Source organism: Arvicola amphibius, chromosome 3, assembly GCF_903992535.2.
Source record: "Arvicola amphibius chromosome 3, mArvAmp1.2, whole genome shotgun sequence".
Classification (NCBI taxonomy): domain Eukaryota; kingdom Metazoa; phylum Chordata; class Mammalia; order Rodentia; family Cricetidae; genus Arvicola; species Arvicola amphibius.
In genome coordinates this window covers 131,983,069-131,997,001 of record NC_052049.1, presented here as the reverse complement: position 1 = coordinate 131,997,001, position 13,933 = coordinate 131,983,069, and the positions used below count along the sequence as shown (strand labels likewise).

The 13,933-nt window shown below is 42.4% G+C and overlaps 1 protein-coding gene across 3 annotated transcripts in view; it reads left to right on the top strand.

The window, feature by feature from the left end:
• Iqch (IQ motif containing H) overlaps positions 1 to 13,933 on the top strand; it is a 194,021-nt gene that overhangs the window by 29,839 nt on the left and 150,249 nt on the right. For all 3 annotated transcript variants that reach the window (XM_038323380.1, XM_038323379.1, XM_038323378.1), the window contains exon 5: positions 5,743 to 5,859. In XM_038323380.1, the coding sequence (XP_038179308.1) occupies positions 5,743 to 5,859 (117 nt within the window). The remainder of the gene's footprint in view (positions 1 to 5,742; positions 5,860 to 13,933) is intronic.

Genomic DNA, 13,933 nt, shown 5'->3' with positions numbered 1-13,933 from the left:
ACCACTGACCATGTGACCTTGCATCTTACCACTTCTGTATTCTGCCCCTGCCCAGCTAGTTAGAGTCCACAGTGAGGACAGAAACTGTGTCGACTCATTGCATGTGCACATGCCCACCACTGACAGGACTCCTGCTCCTTACCCATGGCATGTGCACCCCACCATAGCTAAGATCATTCCTTTCTCAGCCTTCCCTGCAGTCCAGTGTAGCAGTGGAGGATGGAACAGAAGTCTAGTGGGGTCATCAGCTCATCTTTATGATGAAGGGGACAGTCACAGACGCCACATTGCTTTGCAGTTCCTGTTTCCCTCTTCCTTTCTGCTAGAAACAAGCATGGCATTTGAAGCCATAGTAGCCACTTTGCACAGGGTGACAAGCATGAGGGTCGTCTCTTGGGACAACGCAGTGGGAGAGGAAAGGAGCCAGATCCCTGGTGGCTTCTCTGGTGACTAAAGAACCCCAGCAGTCTTCTACTCTGGCACATGTCAGGGACCCGAAAGGGTTTCCCTGCTTAGTTAGCATCAGTGGCTCAGTGCTACATCACAGAATCACAGAATCCTATCTCCCACTCTGCTATTTAACCTTCAGCTGCTCTCTGTTTGCACCCAGCAGCAGCATGTGACGGGGCACACCTCACAGTGATGAGGGCTGCCCTGCTCTCAGTTTTATGGCCTTCGGGTTTCAAGTGACACCAAACTCAGCCCGGAAATGCTTTCATGTTTCTGTGCCAAAATCACTTGCACATCCCCGATGTGTCCCCCAGCCTACAGCACTCTGACTGACCCATCCAGGGAGGGTAGCAGAGGAGTGAGCACCTCTTCTAAGTTCTTCTAGCCACAGTGGAAGGCTAGCCTCCAGTGGCCCTGGCCTCTGCAGCTGTCTCTGATCACTAATTAGTTTCTCTCTCCTTGGGGAATCCCAAATACTTGCATGACTGACTCAGTTTCCTTGTTCGGGTCTTAATGTCATTGCCATCTCCTAAGAAAGATGATCCTAGGCTGACACACCTAAGGAAGCCTCCCATTGCTTTCCATCCCAGTGAGGGAAGGAGAGCTGGGGTTAGAAACAAACCAAATCCATCTCCCCACTGGCAGCTCGCGGGGTCTGGCAGTTGCTTGTCCAGTTACATCCACTGGAAGGTAGGCAGCTATTGTGTACTCCCTGGCCCCATTTTAAGCCAAGTTAAAGTTGGATGTGTCAGTCCCCACCTACTTGTTCTGGCACAAAGTAAGCCGAATAAGTGTTTGCTCTCTTTCTTCAGTCCTCAGGAAAAAAGGGCAAACACGTCTGGAAAGCAATGGTTATCCTTATAACTTTGTGAACTTGAGGCATCAGGCTGGAGTCTGGCTAGTTGTAAGTAGCCCAGAACTGATGCTCTGAGCCTATGGGGGAGTTTCTGTTTATTGAGCTTACTTCCTTGACAGGGGGGTAAGGAGGGAAGCCATTGAGAACAGGATGTTAAAATGAATAGCTAAAAAATGAATTAAATGTGTTAATTATACCATAACTTTAATGACTTAAGAAGTTGTATTCTTGAATAGACACAAATATACAATGAAACGTACCTGTCACCTGGCTTTAACAGCTTTGGTGATTTCCCTCACCCCTCGTCTCTCAACAGCCTCCCATAGCCCAGGCTGGCTTTAAACTCACCATGCAGCCAAGGATGACCCTGAGATTACAGATTGAAGTTACCATGCCTGGTCATGTAGTATTGTTACTCTCTTTTAATAATACTTTGGTTAATCAGTAAATCCAGCTCTAATCAGTTTGGTCTGCCCTTTGTAAAACTATAGCCGTCTACCACACTCGATCTTAGCAGCCATCAGTGTCTCCTGAGTGCACGTTTGCTTTAGAATTCTGCCATTCCTTCAGCACTTATTAGTGTCTACGAAGATCATTTTTAGATGGTTTTGGTGAATATGAAATAGAGTTTTTAAGGAAAAGTAGGCTAAATGCTAACTCCCTTTTATTTTCCAAACTCCAAGTTAATTTGTTGGGGTTACCATTAGGTACTCTGGAGGCTGACCTTTAAGAACTCATGGCTTTAATATATTTGAAGTATTTCAGTCCACTGCGGTCTCCCTCCCCCACCTGCCAGCACACTCTTTTCTAGTTTCCCCCGAATAGCAAGCACTTTATAATTTATGAGATACTCAACATATACCAGTCATTCGAATCTTACAAATGACCCTGTGAAGTCTGACATTATTCCCCATGTTACAGATGAGAAATTTAACTTATGTGGCTCAAACTGGGACGCACTGTCTACTGCTCTTCTCAATATATAAAATCACGGCTGTGAGAATGAGTGAAAGGTGACTCAATTATTTCCTATTTGTTCTTTCTCTGGCTTTGAGATTTAAATGGAAGATGACTTTTACCAGTGGGAATACAGCATTAAGCAATATCCACTTAGGAAGACATTACTCGGGGCAGGCACTGTTGAGAACAATGTTCTGCTGCTAATACTGTAACTTGGCAAATAGCTTCTCTCAACTTTGTTTGTGAAGCATTTCAATTTTGATTACTCTGTGTGGGAGCTACTGCTCAGATAGATGTGTGTGTTTTATGGTCTGCCCATGTCTGGGGAGCTGGCATTACATGCTGCCTAGTGTTTTTAATTCAGAAGTTCTTCTAGAAGCAACCTTAGCCACTTGTATTCCAGCCCTAGTTTTAATAGCATAAGCTATTTCCTTCTTATATAGCGTTGTGGGCATAGTAATAAAATAAATACCACAAAATCACTGATGAGATGAAAATTGAGCTCCCTGCTTCTGTGCAGCCATGTAGGTAAAACAGTAATTGGCTCTGATAATAAGTTTTGTTCTTACAAACCAAAGTCTAAATGAGAGTCACATTTGATATATCTGCTTGTAATTACTATCAAAAGGAGAGAATGCAAATTTTAGATTGTTTAGTGACTCAAAATAAATTAAAGAAATTTCTGCCTTTTCTTGACCAACTGAAGAAATTTTCTGAAGTTATTTCTGATATTTCTCTTACTGCTGGTGAGAGAGCATTTTTCAGAGAGTGGCTTTTTTGCTTAATGGAATGATTCATTCCTTTTGGTTTTTAAATTTATAATTGTTTTTCTAAGTAGAAATAAACCCTTATTATTAGATCTGACAACAAGCTAATAAGCAAAAACATTCTACAGACTGCATGACAGATTTAAGCACTGAATCTACTTGATCATAACTTTCAGTGAAGCCATCTTTAATATTTTATTCTTTGCTGGGTATCAAACCCAGGACCTCTCGCGTTCTAGGCAAGTAGTCTATCACTGGGTTATATCCCCAGCCTCATATATATTTATGTTTAGTTTTAAACTTCATTCATTCATTCATTCATTCATACATGTGCGTGTGCTTGTGTAGAGGTCAGAGGACAACACTCAGGAGTTGGTTTTCTCTTCCCACATGTGGGACCTGGAGATGGAACTCAAGTTGTAAGGCTTGGTGGCAAGTGTGTTTACCCACTGAATCAACTCACTGGCAGTATTTTTTATTATTTTATTATTTTTGAGACATATTAAGCTATATTTTTTCATATAGCTAAGGCTGGCTGGCCTTGAATTTCTAATATTTCTGCCTCACCTCAAGTTAGGATTACAGACTGTGTCACCATGACCAGAATCCAATATTTTAAAAGGAAATCAAATCACACAGGTATTATCATTTTGATAAACTCATGCTTTGGTGCCAAAATGGTGAAGAGGAGACAATTAATAATTTTAGGGGCATTGTTCTAGGCACACACAGTAAGAGTCAGTGTTCCAACTACCATTTCTGTTAGCATGGTGATTTAGTTGCAGAATATCTGTGCCCCAGAGATGTAAGATAGGGCAGAGAACAGCTGGGTCTCCATGTTGGCACTTCGGGCAACTCTGGGCATCTCTTCCCCGAGCCAGCCCTGTAGCCACACAAAGTTGATAGAACATACTAAAACTAAGAAAGCCTCTCTGGTCCACTGAGCCAGTGATCCCAGAATTAAAAAGTTCTAACGAAGCTGAGACATGATAGATGAAGCCATTACCATCAATTGTATCCACAATCCACATTCTTAAAGCATCCTAATTACAGAAACCACATCCAGTCAATATAATACATATTAGCAATTTCCTGATCCTTGGTAGGATGGAAATTACCCTGCAAGCTTAATTAAGAAGGAAAAAATTATGTTCAGGTATTAATTTCAATTTAAAAAAGGCACTCGGCTCTGCAAAAATGCCGGAGGAGCGCTGTGAGTGTGGGCTAGCCGCAGCAAGGAAACCATCTGTAACTGGGCTTCACGTTACTTCTGCTTCCATATGCACTTAAAGGATAAAGTCGCAAGACATGCCTGGTTTGTGACGTGTGTTTCCAGATGGGTTAAATACGGAGGCTTGGTTATTCAGGAGCAATTAAAACCAGAAGGGAAGCATGGAGCATATGTCGCCAGCTCATCCTGACAAGATCGTGCCTTCATTCCTTTTGTGGCCTTCCTCTTCAAGGCGACCACAGTCTTTTTATGATGCTTAAGTTGGAAGAAATAAGTGGACTCTGGACTGGTCTGTTGGGTCACCACAACCATTTTAACACTTGCCTCTGATCGCCCTCTATACTGAGATATATTTGACTGAACCCAAATTAAATTTTCTCGCCGCTCCCAGTATCTCTAAGTTCCTTTAAAAATAAAACTCACAAAGTCCAGATATTGTGCTCCTATCCATACAAAATGTCCAGAATGGAGTTAGTTGTGGTAGAGACAGAAAGAGTCCCAGTGGCTGCTGGGATAGGGGGTAGTAGGACTAGGGAGCGATTGCTAATGGATGCAAGGCCTCATTTGGGGGAGATAAAATTGTTCTGGAACTAGACAGGGCTGAGCTGGCTTAGCCCTGTGAACAGAACCACAGGTCTGTAGATTATATTGCGGGACAAAGGTCATACAACATCTCACGGGTGATTCCTAAGTGCCAACTGTCATTTTAATCTGTAGTCACAGGCTGCTGATGCGCAGGGCAGCGCCTCCCGAGAGCATCACACCCACCCATTGCCCTTGACAAGCAAATGGGCTGACTTGCAGTGAAGTGAGGTGGCTTTGCTGAGCCCCACCCAGCAGTCCAGGCTAGGGTGGTAACCTAGGTTTGTGGCATCCCTCCAATGTTTTTCACTGCAGCCATTCTGACAGGAATCCTTTAAAATGAAGAACGGATGATTAGAACAAGATGCTGTTTCTCTCCCTAACAAAACTGCTAATTACTAATGGCAAAATCTCTGCAGAGGCGTAGACACATTTGGTGTGGTAAAAATTCATCATGTCCGAACCAACAGCTACCTGTAATGTCCCTAGAGGAATGCGGCCACATTAACAGGCCAAGAGAGCCCTCTACCTGCGTGTCTGGAGTATAGATTTTCTTCACTAAGTCCTTGACCTGGAAAGCCAGAAATAAACTGAGATGAGAGATTCTTGTCCTTTGTCCGTCCTGGCTGACGTGGAACATTGTTTTTTTGAGAAAATGAATGGTGTCTGAGGATATATTTGTGCCCAAATAGAACACATAGAGGAAAATCTTCCTTTTCTCTGAATAGAAAAGGATTGATTTTATTTAGTAGTCTAAATAAAAGACCCTTTTCTTTTAGTGAGAATTGCATTAAACTCCTTATTTTCCAAGACTTTTATATTCCTCCAAGGATATAAAATGTTAGTAAGCATTTTTATTCATTGTTTACCAAAGTTTCATCGTTTCTTTGTTCCAGCCAAAGATAGAGTTGAATGTAAAGATCATGCGGGATCCGGAAAATGTGCACCACAGAGCTGCTGTGAACGCCAACTACGGCATCAGCCTGCCATACATTAACCAGAGGAAAGCGCAGGTCAGTAATGAGCTGCTCCGGTGGATTCGTAACTCAGAAAAAGCTTTCAAGCCTCTTATTAGTGGTGTATGGTAAAATGCAGATTAAGTAAGATGATTCTTTTGTCCTCAGGATTTTTTAAAAAATGAAATGAAGCGGCCTTTCTTCTGTCTGTAATTAGTAATGATTATGAAAATTTAGACTTATTTTAAAAGATCTATTTGTAGCTCATTCTTTTTGTTGTTGTTGTTGTTGTGATTGGTACTCTTTGAATGATCTAGTGGCATAATTTAACCGGGAGGGAGAAGATAACAAGAATTAGGAGAGGAATTTAGGATAGTTTTCACAGTAGGCTCAGCACGAGGACAAGCCAAGGGATGCCACCTCGCAGCACCCTTCCCCGTGGCACACCCTTGTGTGACATTGCAACACGAAAGCAAGAATCCCAACCCAGAGCCAGTGTGGCGGCACCTCCGACTGCAACAAAGTGCTACAGGCAACAGCAGCACCCACTGCTGCTGGCTTGGGGCTGAGGTGCTCAGGAGGGAATCCGGCCTCTTCCTGTGCTGTGGGTTTCCTGGAACATTTAGGAGTGGTGATTTGTTTTAACTAGGGAACTTACTTGACATCATTTCTAATATAAAAGCAATTTCTAAGGTGAAATCTATATGTATTTTGAAAATACATTTATAACCACTGGCTTCTCTCAGTGCTCTTAAATGTATATTTTAGTGAAATTAGAACCAAGGACAAGATTAATTTTAGGATTAAATTTGTCCGACAGTTTCTAGTTTCCTTAATTATTGCAGATGAAATCATCCCAGTCTCCTCTGTTTTTCAGCTGCGTCTGTCACCACGCACTCAGTCCCTCCTGCCCTCTGTGTTTGTTTTATGCTATTCACAAGTTTAGATGAAGAGCACTTTATCCTAGAAATATTTTCTAGCCCAAGAACTCACCAGAAAGTTAGAGATTTTTATTCCTTCTGGAACTTTATTTAAAACGTCAGTGTGAATAATGGGAGGAGCTTCCCGCCGCTTCCCAGGGCTCCCAGAGCCCTTGAAGTGAAAATATGACTTCTTTGCTGTCCACACGGCAGCAGGTTTCTCTTTTGTTGTTGGTTTTCCTCCTCCATCTAGAATTAATATTGGCTTAGCTGGCGGAGTGCTGCGGCTTTGCCACCCGGAGCGACTGCTGCATGGCACACAAACTTCCTGATGAAGATGCAAGTTTCTAGAGGTCTGCCGAGAGACATGGGGGATTAGGCTTTGCTTTGTGATGCCAAAATTCAGACTTCAATAAGGAATTCAAAGAAGTCCTGGCTTTAGGATGTCATCTTCACTGTTTGTTATATTTTGATAGTTTACAGGTATAATCAGCAGTGTGGGTATTGTTCTGAGACACCGGAACAGTGACAGTTCGAGACTGTGCGTGACAGTCTCTGCCCTGTGTGACAGGCTAACAACAGATCCTCAGTTATTATAGTAAAGATCCTTTTCATGAAAATGACCCCATAAAAACCAACATGAGGGCACCTTAAAATTGGACGTACATTGTGTAGATTTTGATTAAACTCTTGGCCTTTCTGTCAAGATGGTGATTGCTGTCATTTTATGTTGGTCTAGATACCAAGTGTCACTAGAGCAGTAGTTTTGTTTGGATGTACAAATGAAGGCCTTGCTCAGAAAGCTCTTTGAGGGAGATTAAGTTATCTGGCTTTAAACAACCACGAAGAGGTATAATGCAGCTGGAATTAATCTCTTATTTTTTTTAAAAAAAATGTTTTTAAATGCATCTACCCAAACTGTGACCACATGTCTATCATGGTGATGCACAGTTATTTAGAGAAGCAGCCGCAAGGCTGTCTTTCAGAGAACCTCTTCACACTCAGGGCGGGGAGGCTGCCTGACTGCCGAGGGTCCTGCAGTGCCTTACGGTCTGGGCATCTTGAACAGCTTGTCGAAAGCCTCCACATACAAGGCATTTTTGACAAGCAAATATGAATATACAGTCAGTTTGCATTAGTATTTCCTGGAAGCTGGGGTATTTTCATCTGATGAGGAGGTGTCTCCTTCCTCACCACAAGGAGCTAATGGAAGATGCTGGTGCATTAAACACACACGCATACATGCATGCACGCATACACACACACACACACACACACACACGTACATATGTATCATACAATCATATCACGCAACTTGCCTTTAGAACACTGTTTTCTGTGACCCGTTCTACATAAAATCAATTTATAAAAAAAGTACTAAATGCAAAACCATTACCGATTTTAGGATCTTAAATGCACCAAATAAGAGCTGAAGAAAGCTGTTCTATGCATCTGCTGGGCTTTCACCGGGATGGGGGGGAGCAGGGAGGCGAGCGCTGGGGCTGCTCTTGAATTCTCACAGCATCTCGTTTCCTCCCAGTCAGGCCTTACAGTGCAGTGCACTGAAAGATCTGTGAAAATTTGACTTTGATTTATTTTTCTCAAGTAAAAAGGGTTTCTTAAAAGGCTTGAAACATGTAACTGTTAACATGAATTTTAAAAGAACGATTATGAATGCATAACAAAATAGCCAAACAAAACATCGCCATGAATTGCTGCACAAATAACTCTGATTACAACTGTTATGACCTAGAAAAGAATCATAAAAGCATTTTTCTTTTTGGCAAGCTATGAGTTGCTGGAGAATTATACCAGTTCTTTGGTCCCACTTTCCAAATAAATAAATATATAATGCTATGTAAACTTAGAACCTTTTATTTATTCATGAGGTTGGATTTAATGCTATGATGACTTGGGCTTTATGACTCGTAAGTTATCCAGTGCTTCTCCCTAACTTGGTTGGGTAGCAACCACACTTCACAAATCATAGCTTCACTCTTTACTGTCTCGCGCGGGGTGTGCAGAGCAATCTCTCCCCCGAAAGCACAATCATTTCTGAGATGATAAAGTGATGGAAAGTGAGGCAGTTGTGTTAATGTCGAGTGATTAGGAGAAGTACCACAGGCGGGGGCGGGGCGACCTCAGAACGTGATTGTGTTTTAAGCCCATGCATATGGCCACAATTACAGCCACAACATAATCTGGCAACGGGAGCAGAATTAGATTTAAACAAATTGATGTTACACTGAAGTAATTCAGAACGAGCTTGCCGCATTTATAAACCATAACAAGAAGCATAGTGAATTAATAAAGCCTTCTTGTCACTAAAAATAAAAAAGGAAATAATTGCTGAGATGGAGCTAACGGATGACTACAGTCAGCATCCTTCCAGCCTAGATGTGGCAGAGTGAAGGTCACCCCCATTTCACATGACAAGAGCGAACATTTTGTTGGTAAACAAATTAATCTTTGGAAAGGTCGCCATTTGTTTGAAGTTTTTATCCAGTTCTTGTCATCTGGAATCAGAGATTGACTGTCACTGCACCAGGCGGGGTGCAGGCAAAGCCGGCAGAGCTGCTTCTGTCCATATCAGCATTCCTTGACAAAACTCCGTGCCTGATTGTGATGCCATGGGCTGCTGGTTTACAGCTGTCTCCGGACAGGAACGGAGGCCCACCCCTGAATTCCAATAAGATGGGCCTGCATATTTTGCCTGCTGTACGCTGGCCCTCTGCCCACAAGTGAAATGCATTGTAGTTCAAGCCAGCAATTATCTCTTTTACTTCCTTCTGTGCTGCTTCTGTTCCCCTTTTCCAAAAACAGATGTGGGTGTTCATTCAAGTTCGGCATCTATTCTTCCTCACACCTGCCAGGGCAGGATTTTGACAGAGTTAGAGTTTGAGGGAGCCAGCAGACCACAATGAGATGTAATTTTTCTGAGAAGAGTTTTTTTGTTTGTTTTGTTTTTGTATTGTTTTTAAGGAAATAGTGACTTTTCCCCCCAGAAAATGTGGAGTCAGCATCTTGCTCCCCCTCCCTTTCCCCCAGGAGCATTTGGTAAATTAAATTAGTTGAACAAAAGGAAATAGCTTTAAAGACATTCTGAAATGCCGCATTCTATTTATGACACACAGTTACTACCCGAGGACTGCAAGGCGCGCACAGCATCCCCACCTCTGGCAGTTGTGGACAGCTTTCTCTCGAGGTTGTACAGAGAGTGTTGTTTGAAAGTGTGCCTCCTGATTCACAAGCTGTAAAGTATACCCCATCAATATGGCAGCAGTGGCAGTGGCGGTCTACGGTGGCATGTTGTTGGTATACACTGCTGCTGTCCTTGGAACAATGGAAGATCTTAGGAACACATGTGACACTGGCTGGTGTTCAGCTCCATCACCAAAGTCCACCATTAGGGGAGCCTGGAGAAGCCAGTAGAGCCATGTCTTCATCAGTAGTGTCCATGAAACACCAAGCTACAGCGAGTTCTTGAATGTCTTTCAAATCCTGTCCTTTAATATCCCGGGGGAAGAGACTGTATTTATTCCCCAGACAGCCTAGGTTGGACTCACAGTACTTCTCAGCATGCAGTGTGGTGATTCTGGCTCACACTGCTCTATGTGAGCCTCACACATGGGGGATGTCCTGGAGACAACCTCTGTCTCCTCATACGTAAGATGTACTATGTTGAGTGTGTCTGTCCTGTAGGATGGCATCGAGACACAAATGAATTAGCAGATCTGGTTGCAAAAAAAAAAAAATGCTCTGAAAGTATTAGTTCCTAGTATTAGCAGTCCCACGTACTATATTTTACCACTCTTTCATCTGTCATTTAGAATTTACATTTTTGTTGGGACCAAGGGAGAACAACAGACTGTTGCTGACTGCCGCTCCAGCAATACTATTAATTTTTCATGTGATCATCTTCTTTCCTATACAAATATGAGGCTGGGGACCTCTTTACATGTTTCCAAGTCCTCCACTGCACCCAGCAATGCCCTACACACAACAGGTGCTTAGCAGAGCCTGGCTCCCCTCTCTGTCCAGCCTCTGCTTTGAAGCCATGTAGCCGGACATTGAGCACCACAAGCAAGTCCTTATTTTGCCAGCCCCAGGTAGCCTGGTTGTCCAAAGTCGTCTCCTCAGGGGCCACCTGATAGTTTTTCCTAGTGAAGTGACCTTGCTCTTGGATTTACAGTACAGCCTTGCCACTGCCTAGCTGTCTCCGTGATTGTCGCTTGACCATTTTCACGTCTCTGTTTTATGGGGGGTGGGGAGGGGCAAGCTAGACGCGGTGGCAGGTGGTATGGTGGAAAGAGCTCGGGTCAAGTTCAGCAGAGCTTGGGCCTGCTCTCGAACTTGCAGGTAAGCAAATTAACCTCCTGAGTCCCTCAGCTTCTTCTGTGAAGCCAGGATAATGATGCCTACTAGGTACAGCTGTTACGGGGATTACAGAAAATATCTCCCACTGCTGGCATGTGATAAATGCCCAATAAGACTCTCGCCTTTCTGAGAACGAATTAGCATTAACAATCTATTTCCTTCTCCCTGGTTTGCACCTGTGCTCCTCCCTTCGTCACAGAAAAGAATCAGATTCAGCTCCCTTTACCCCGGAGCATAATGAGGGCACAGGCCCGCTGCTGTGCTTTCCACACTGTAGCAGAAAGCTACAGAGTTTTAGAGAGGTGGCCGACGCTTGAGTCACAATTCATTTCATGACAAATCCTTCAAGGTGCAGCACAGAACGACATGCTTATTTATGTTAGAAACCAAGTGATAAAATGCGTTAGACCACCACACATGTGCAAGAGCGCACAGCTGAATTTCCTATGAGTTTTATCAAAATAGATTGTAGCTTTGTACTGGTCACACTTGGAAAATTCAGATGTGCTCACATGGACTTCTGTGATAGTCATATGTATGAATAACAAAGGTTAAATAAGCTAATTTCAAGGGCTGGAGAAATAGCTTGGTAGTTAAGAGCACACATTCTTGTAGAAGACCCAGGTTCAGTTCCCAGCACACACATCATGGCTCACATCCACCTATAAGTCCAGTTCCAGTGGATCCAATGCCCTCTTCTGATCTCTGTGGGTACCAGGCACACATGCGCTGTACGTACATATATGTAAATAAAACATTCACATGCATGAAGTATTTTTTTTCAATTTATAAATTTATAAAGGCAATTTTTATGTCAAGGTCTGAGCCCTAGGAGCTCTGAGCAGACGGCTCGATAACACTGCTAGCGCACACACACTCCAGTTAAAGGCTGGCAGGTCCTCTGGTGCCTGCTCTGGCACAGCTCCGCCACCGCTCTCAGGGCACCATGATAGGCAGGAACCATGGCTCAGCGCTCGCTCCTGTTAGGCCGCTGCTTCTGTGGTTTGAGATCAGTCGCTGCTTTATTTTTGTAGTCTAGGATAAAGATGTTAATTTATTGATTATGGCAAATAATCAGCCAACAATAAAGTACCATTTAAAAATGTGCATTTAATATCCCAGACAAAATTGTTTTTGAAATTTGGGTGAATATGTGACAGAGAAGGCACTAAGACAATTGAAGAGGAGGAGGGATCATGGGGATGTGACACTTGACACAAGTGCCATGGGCTCTTCAGTCTGTGGCTAGTGCAGCATGTCCAGGTGATAAGATGTGGTACTCAGTGCCTAACGCATGCTATCTTATCTGACCTTTGAACTAGAATATATACCATTTATAGGGCCATTTTGCAGATGAGGAAACTGAGGAAGGACATACTACCTGTCTAAGGTTATGCAGTAAAAAAGGATAATCAGGACTCGAGTTTGTTGGAATCTACCTATTCAGGACTCCCTAACTGAGTCACTACCAACAGATGCTCAGCAATTAAAAAACAGCAGCAGTTACTAAATGTTAGGGATTCTATCTTATAATAAAATTCCCTACTGTTCTTCAGCGTGTCTAGATCATTTTAGCTAAAGGGAGTCCTGAGACTATGGCGTCATAATAAATTACTGGCTATTTAAAATGATTTGTCTTTTCACATTGAAAATTTTTTCATCTTGTATAGGCAAAATAAAGTATATAAATAAATTATTGTGGAAATAACAATAATACTATAGTTATTACTTACAATTCTTGAAATTACAATTTGTCTTCATCAAAACAACTTCATGATTTCCAATGTTGACTGATACTCATGTAGATATATTTTATTATATGCCATCTGAGTGGGATATGTGAGCACTTATATAAATAAATATATACACGTACAATATTTTATATGCTCCTGTTTTTAAAAATATGAAATCAACAGAATCATGCTAAATGTTTTGACATTCATATTTATTTGCAGTGGAAAACGGGGTCTACTGCTAGGAATCAATGCGAGAACCTTTGGCATTGAGTTTTACCTCTCCCCGTGTATTTCCTTTCCACAAGAGTAAATCCTCTATTTAATTAAAAAAGAAGAAGTGAAGCTCTATTGGGGGATTTCAAGCATGAGTGGACAGGGAGAAGGAAGATGGGGGGCAGTGGTCCAGGAAGGAACCTTTGCACTGCTTTATATTCACCCCGTATTAGTAGCGACCTGCTCTCAGAACTGGGCCCACTCCCTTAAGTGACCCAGTTTTCATGCTGCGCCTGGGGCTGTAGACCTGAGCATCTGAGGCCATGCTAAGGCATAGTGTTCTTGACCTCATAGCACCACTTTGAAGATAGAGGAGCCTAAGACAACACACATACACACACAAACACACACACACAAACACACACGGGGGGCTAACATATTTGATAGGGTTAATGCTCAAGGAAATTACAGATAGAATTATAGTTCAATATAATCAGCTTCCATTTATTTTATTATGAAATATTTATTTATTCATAATTATTAAATAATTAGTTTGTTTTTAAAACAGATCTCGTATAGCCAGGGCTGGTCTTACACTCTTGATCCTCCTGCCTCTATCTCCCAAATGCTAGGATTACAAGTGTGCACCACCAACCTGGCTTGCTTTTCTCTGCATTTCATTCCATGCATTTACAAAACACTATTTTGAGAAGGGGTTCATAGAATTTACCAGACTGCTAAGAGGTGACTTCCTCTAATTAGATCTCTCTGTGATCAATATTTTCTTTCTTGCAAATATCCCCTATGAGACAAAGAATGCTTCAAAACAAAAGTTCACCAAAAGTTGCCATATTGTGCTACTGTTTTAACACCCAGGAAAGAAAG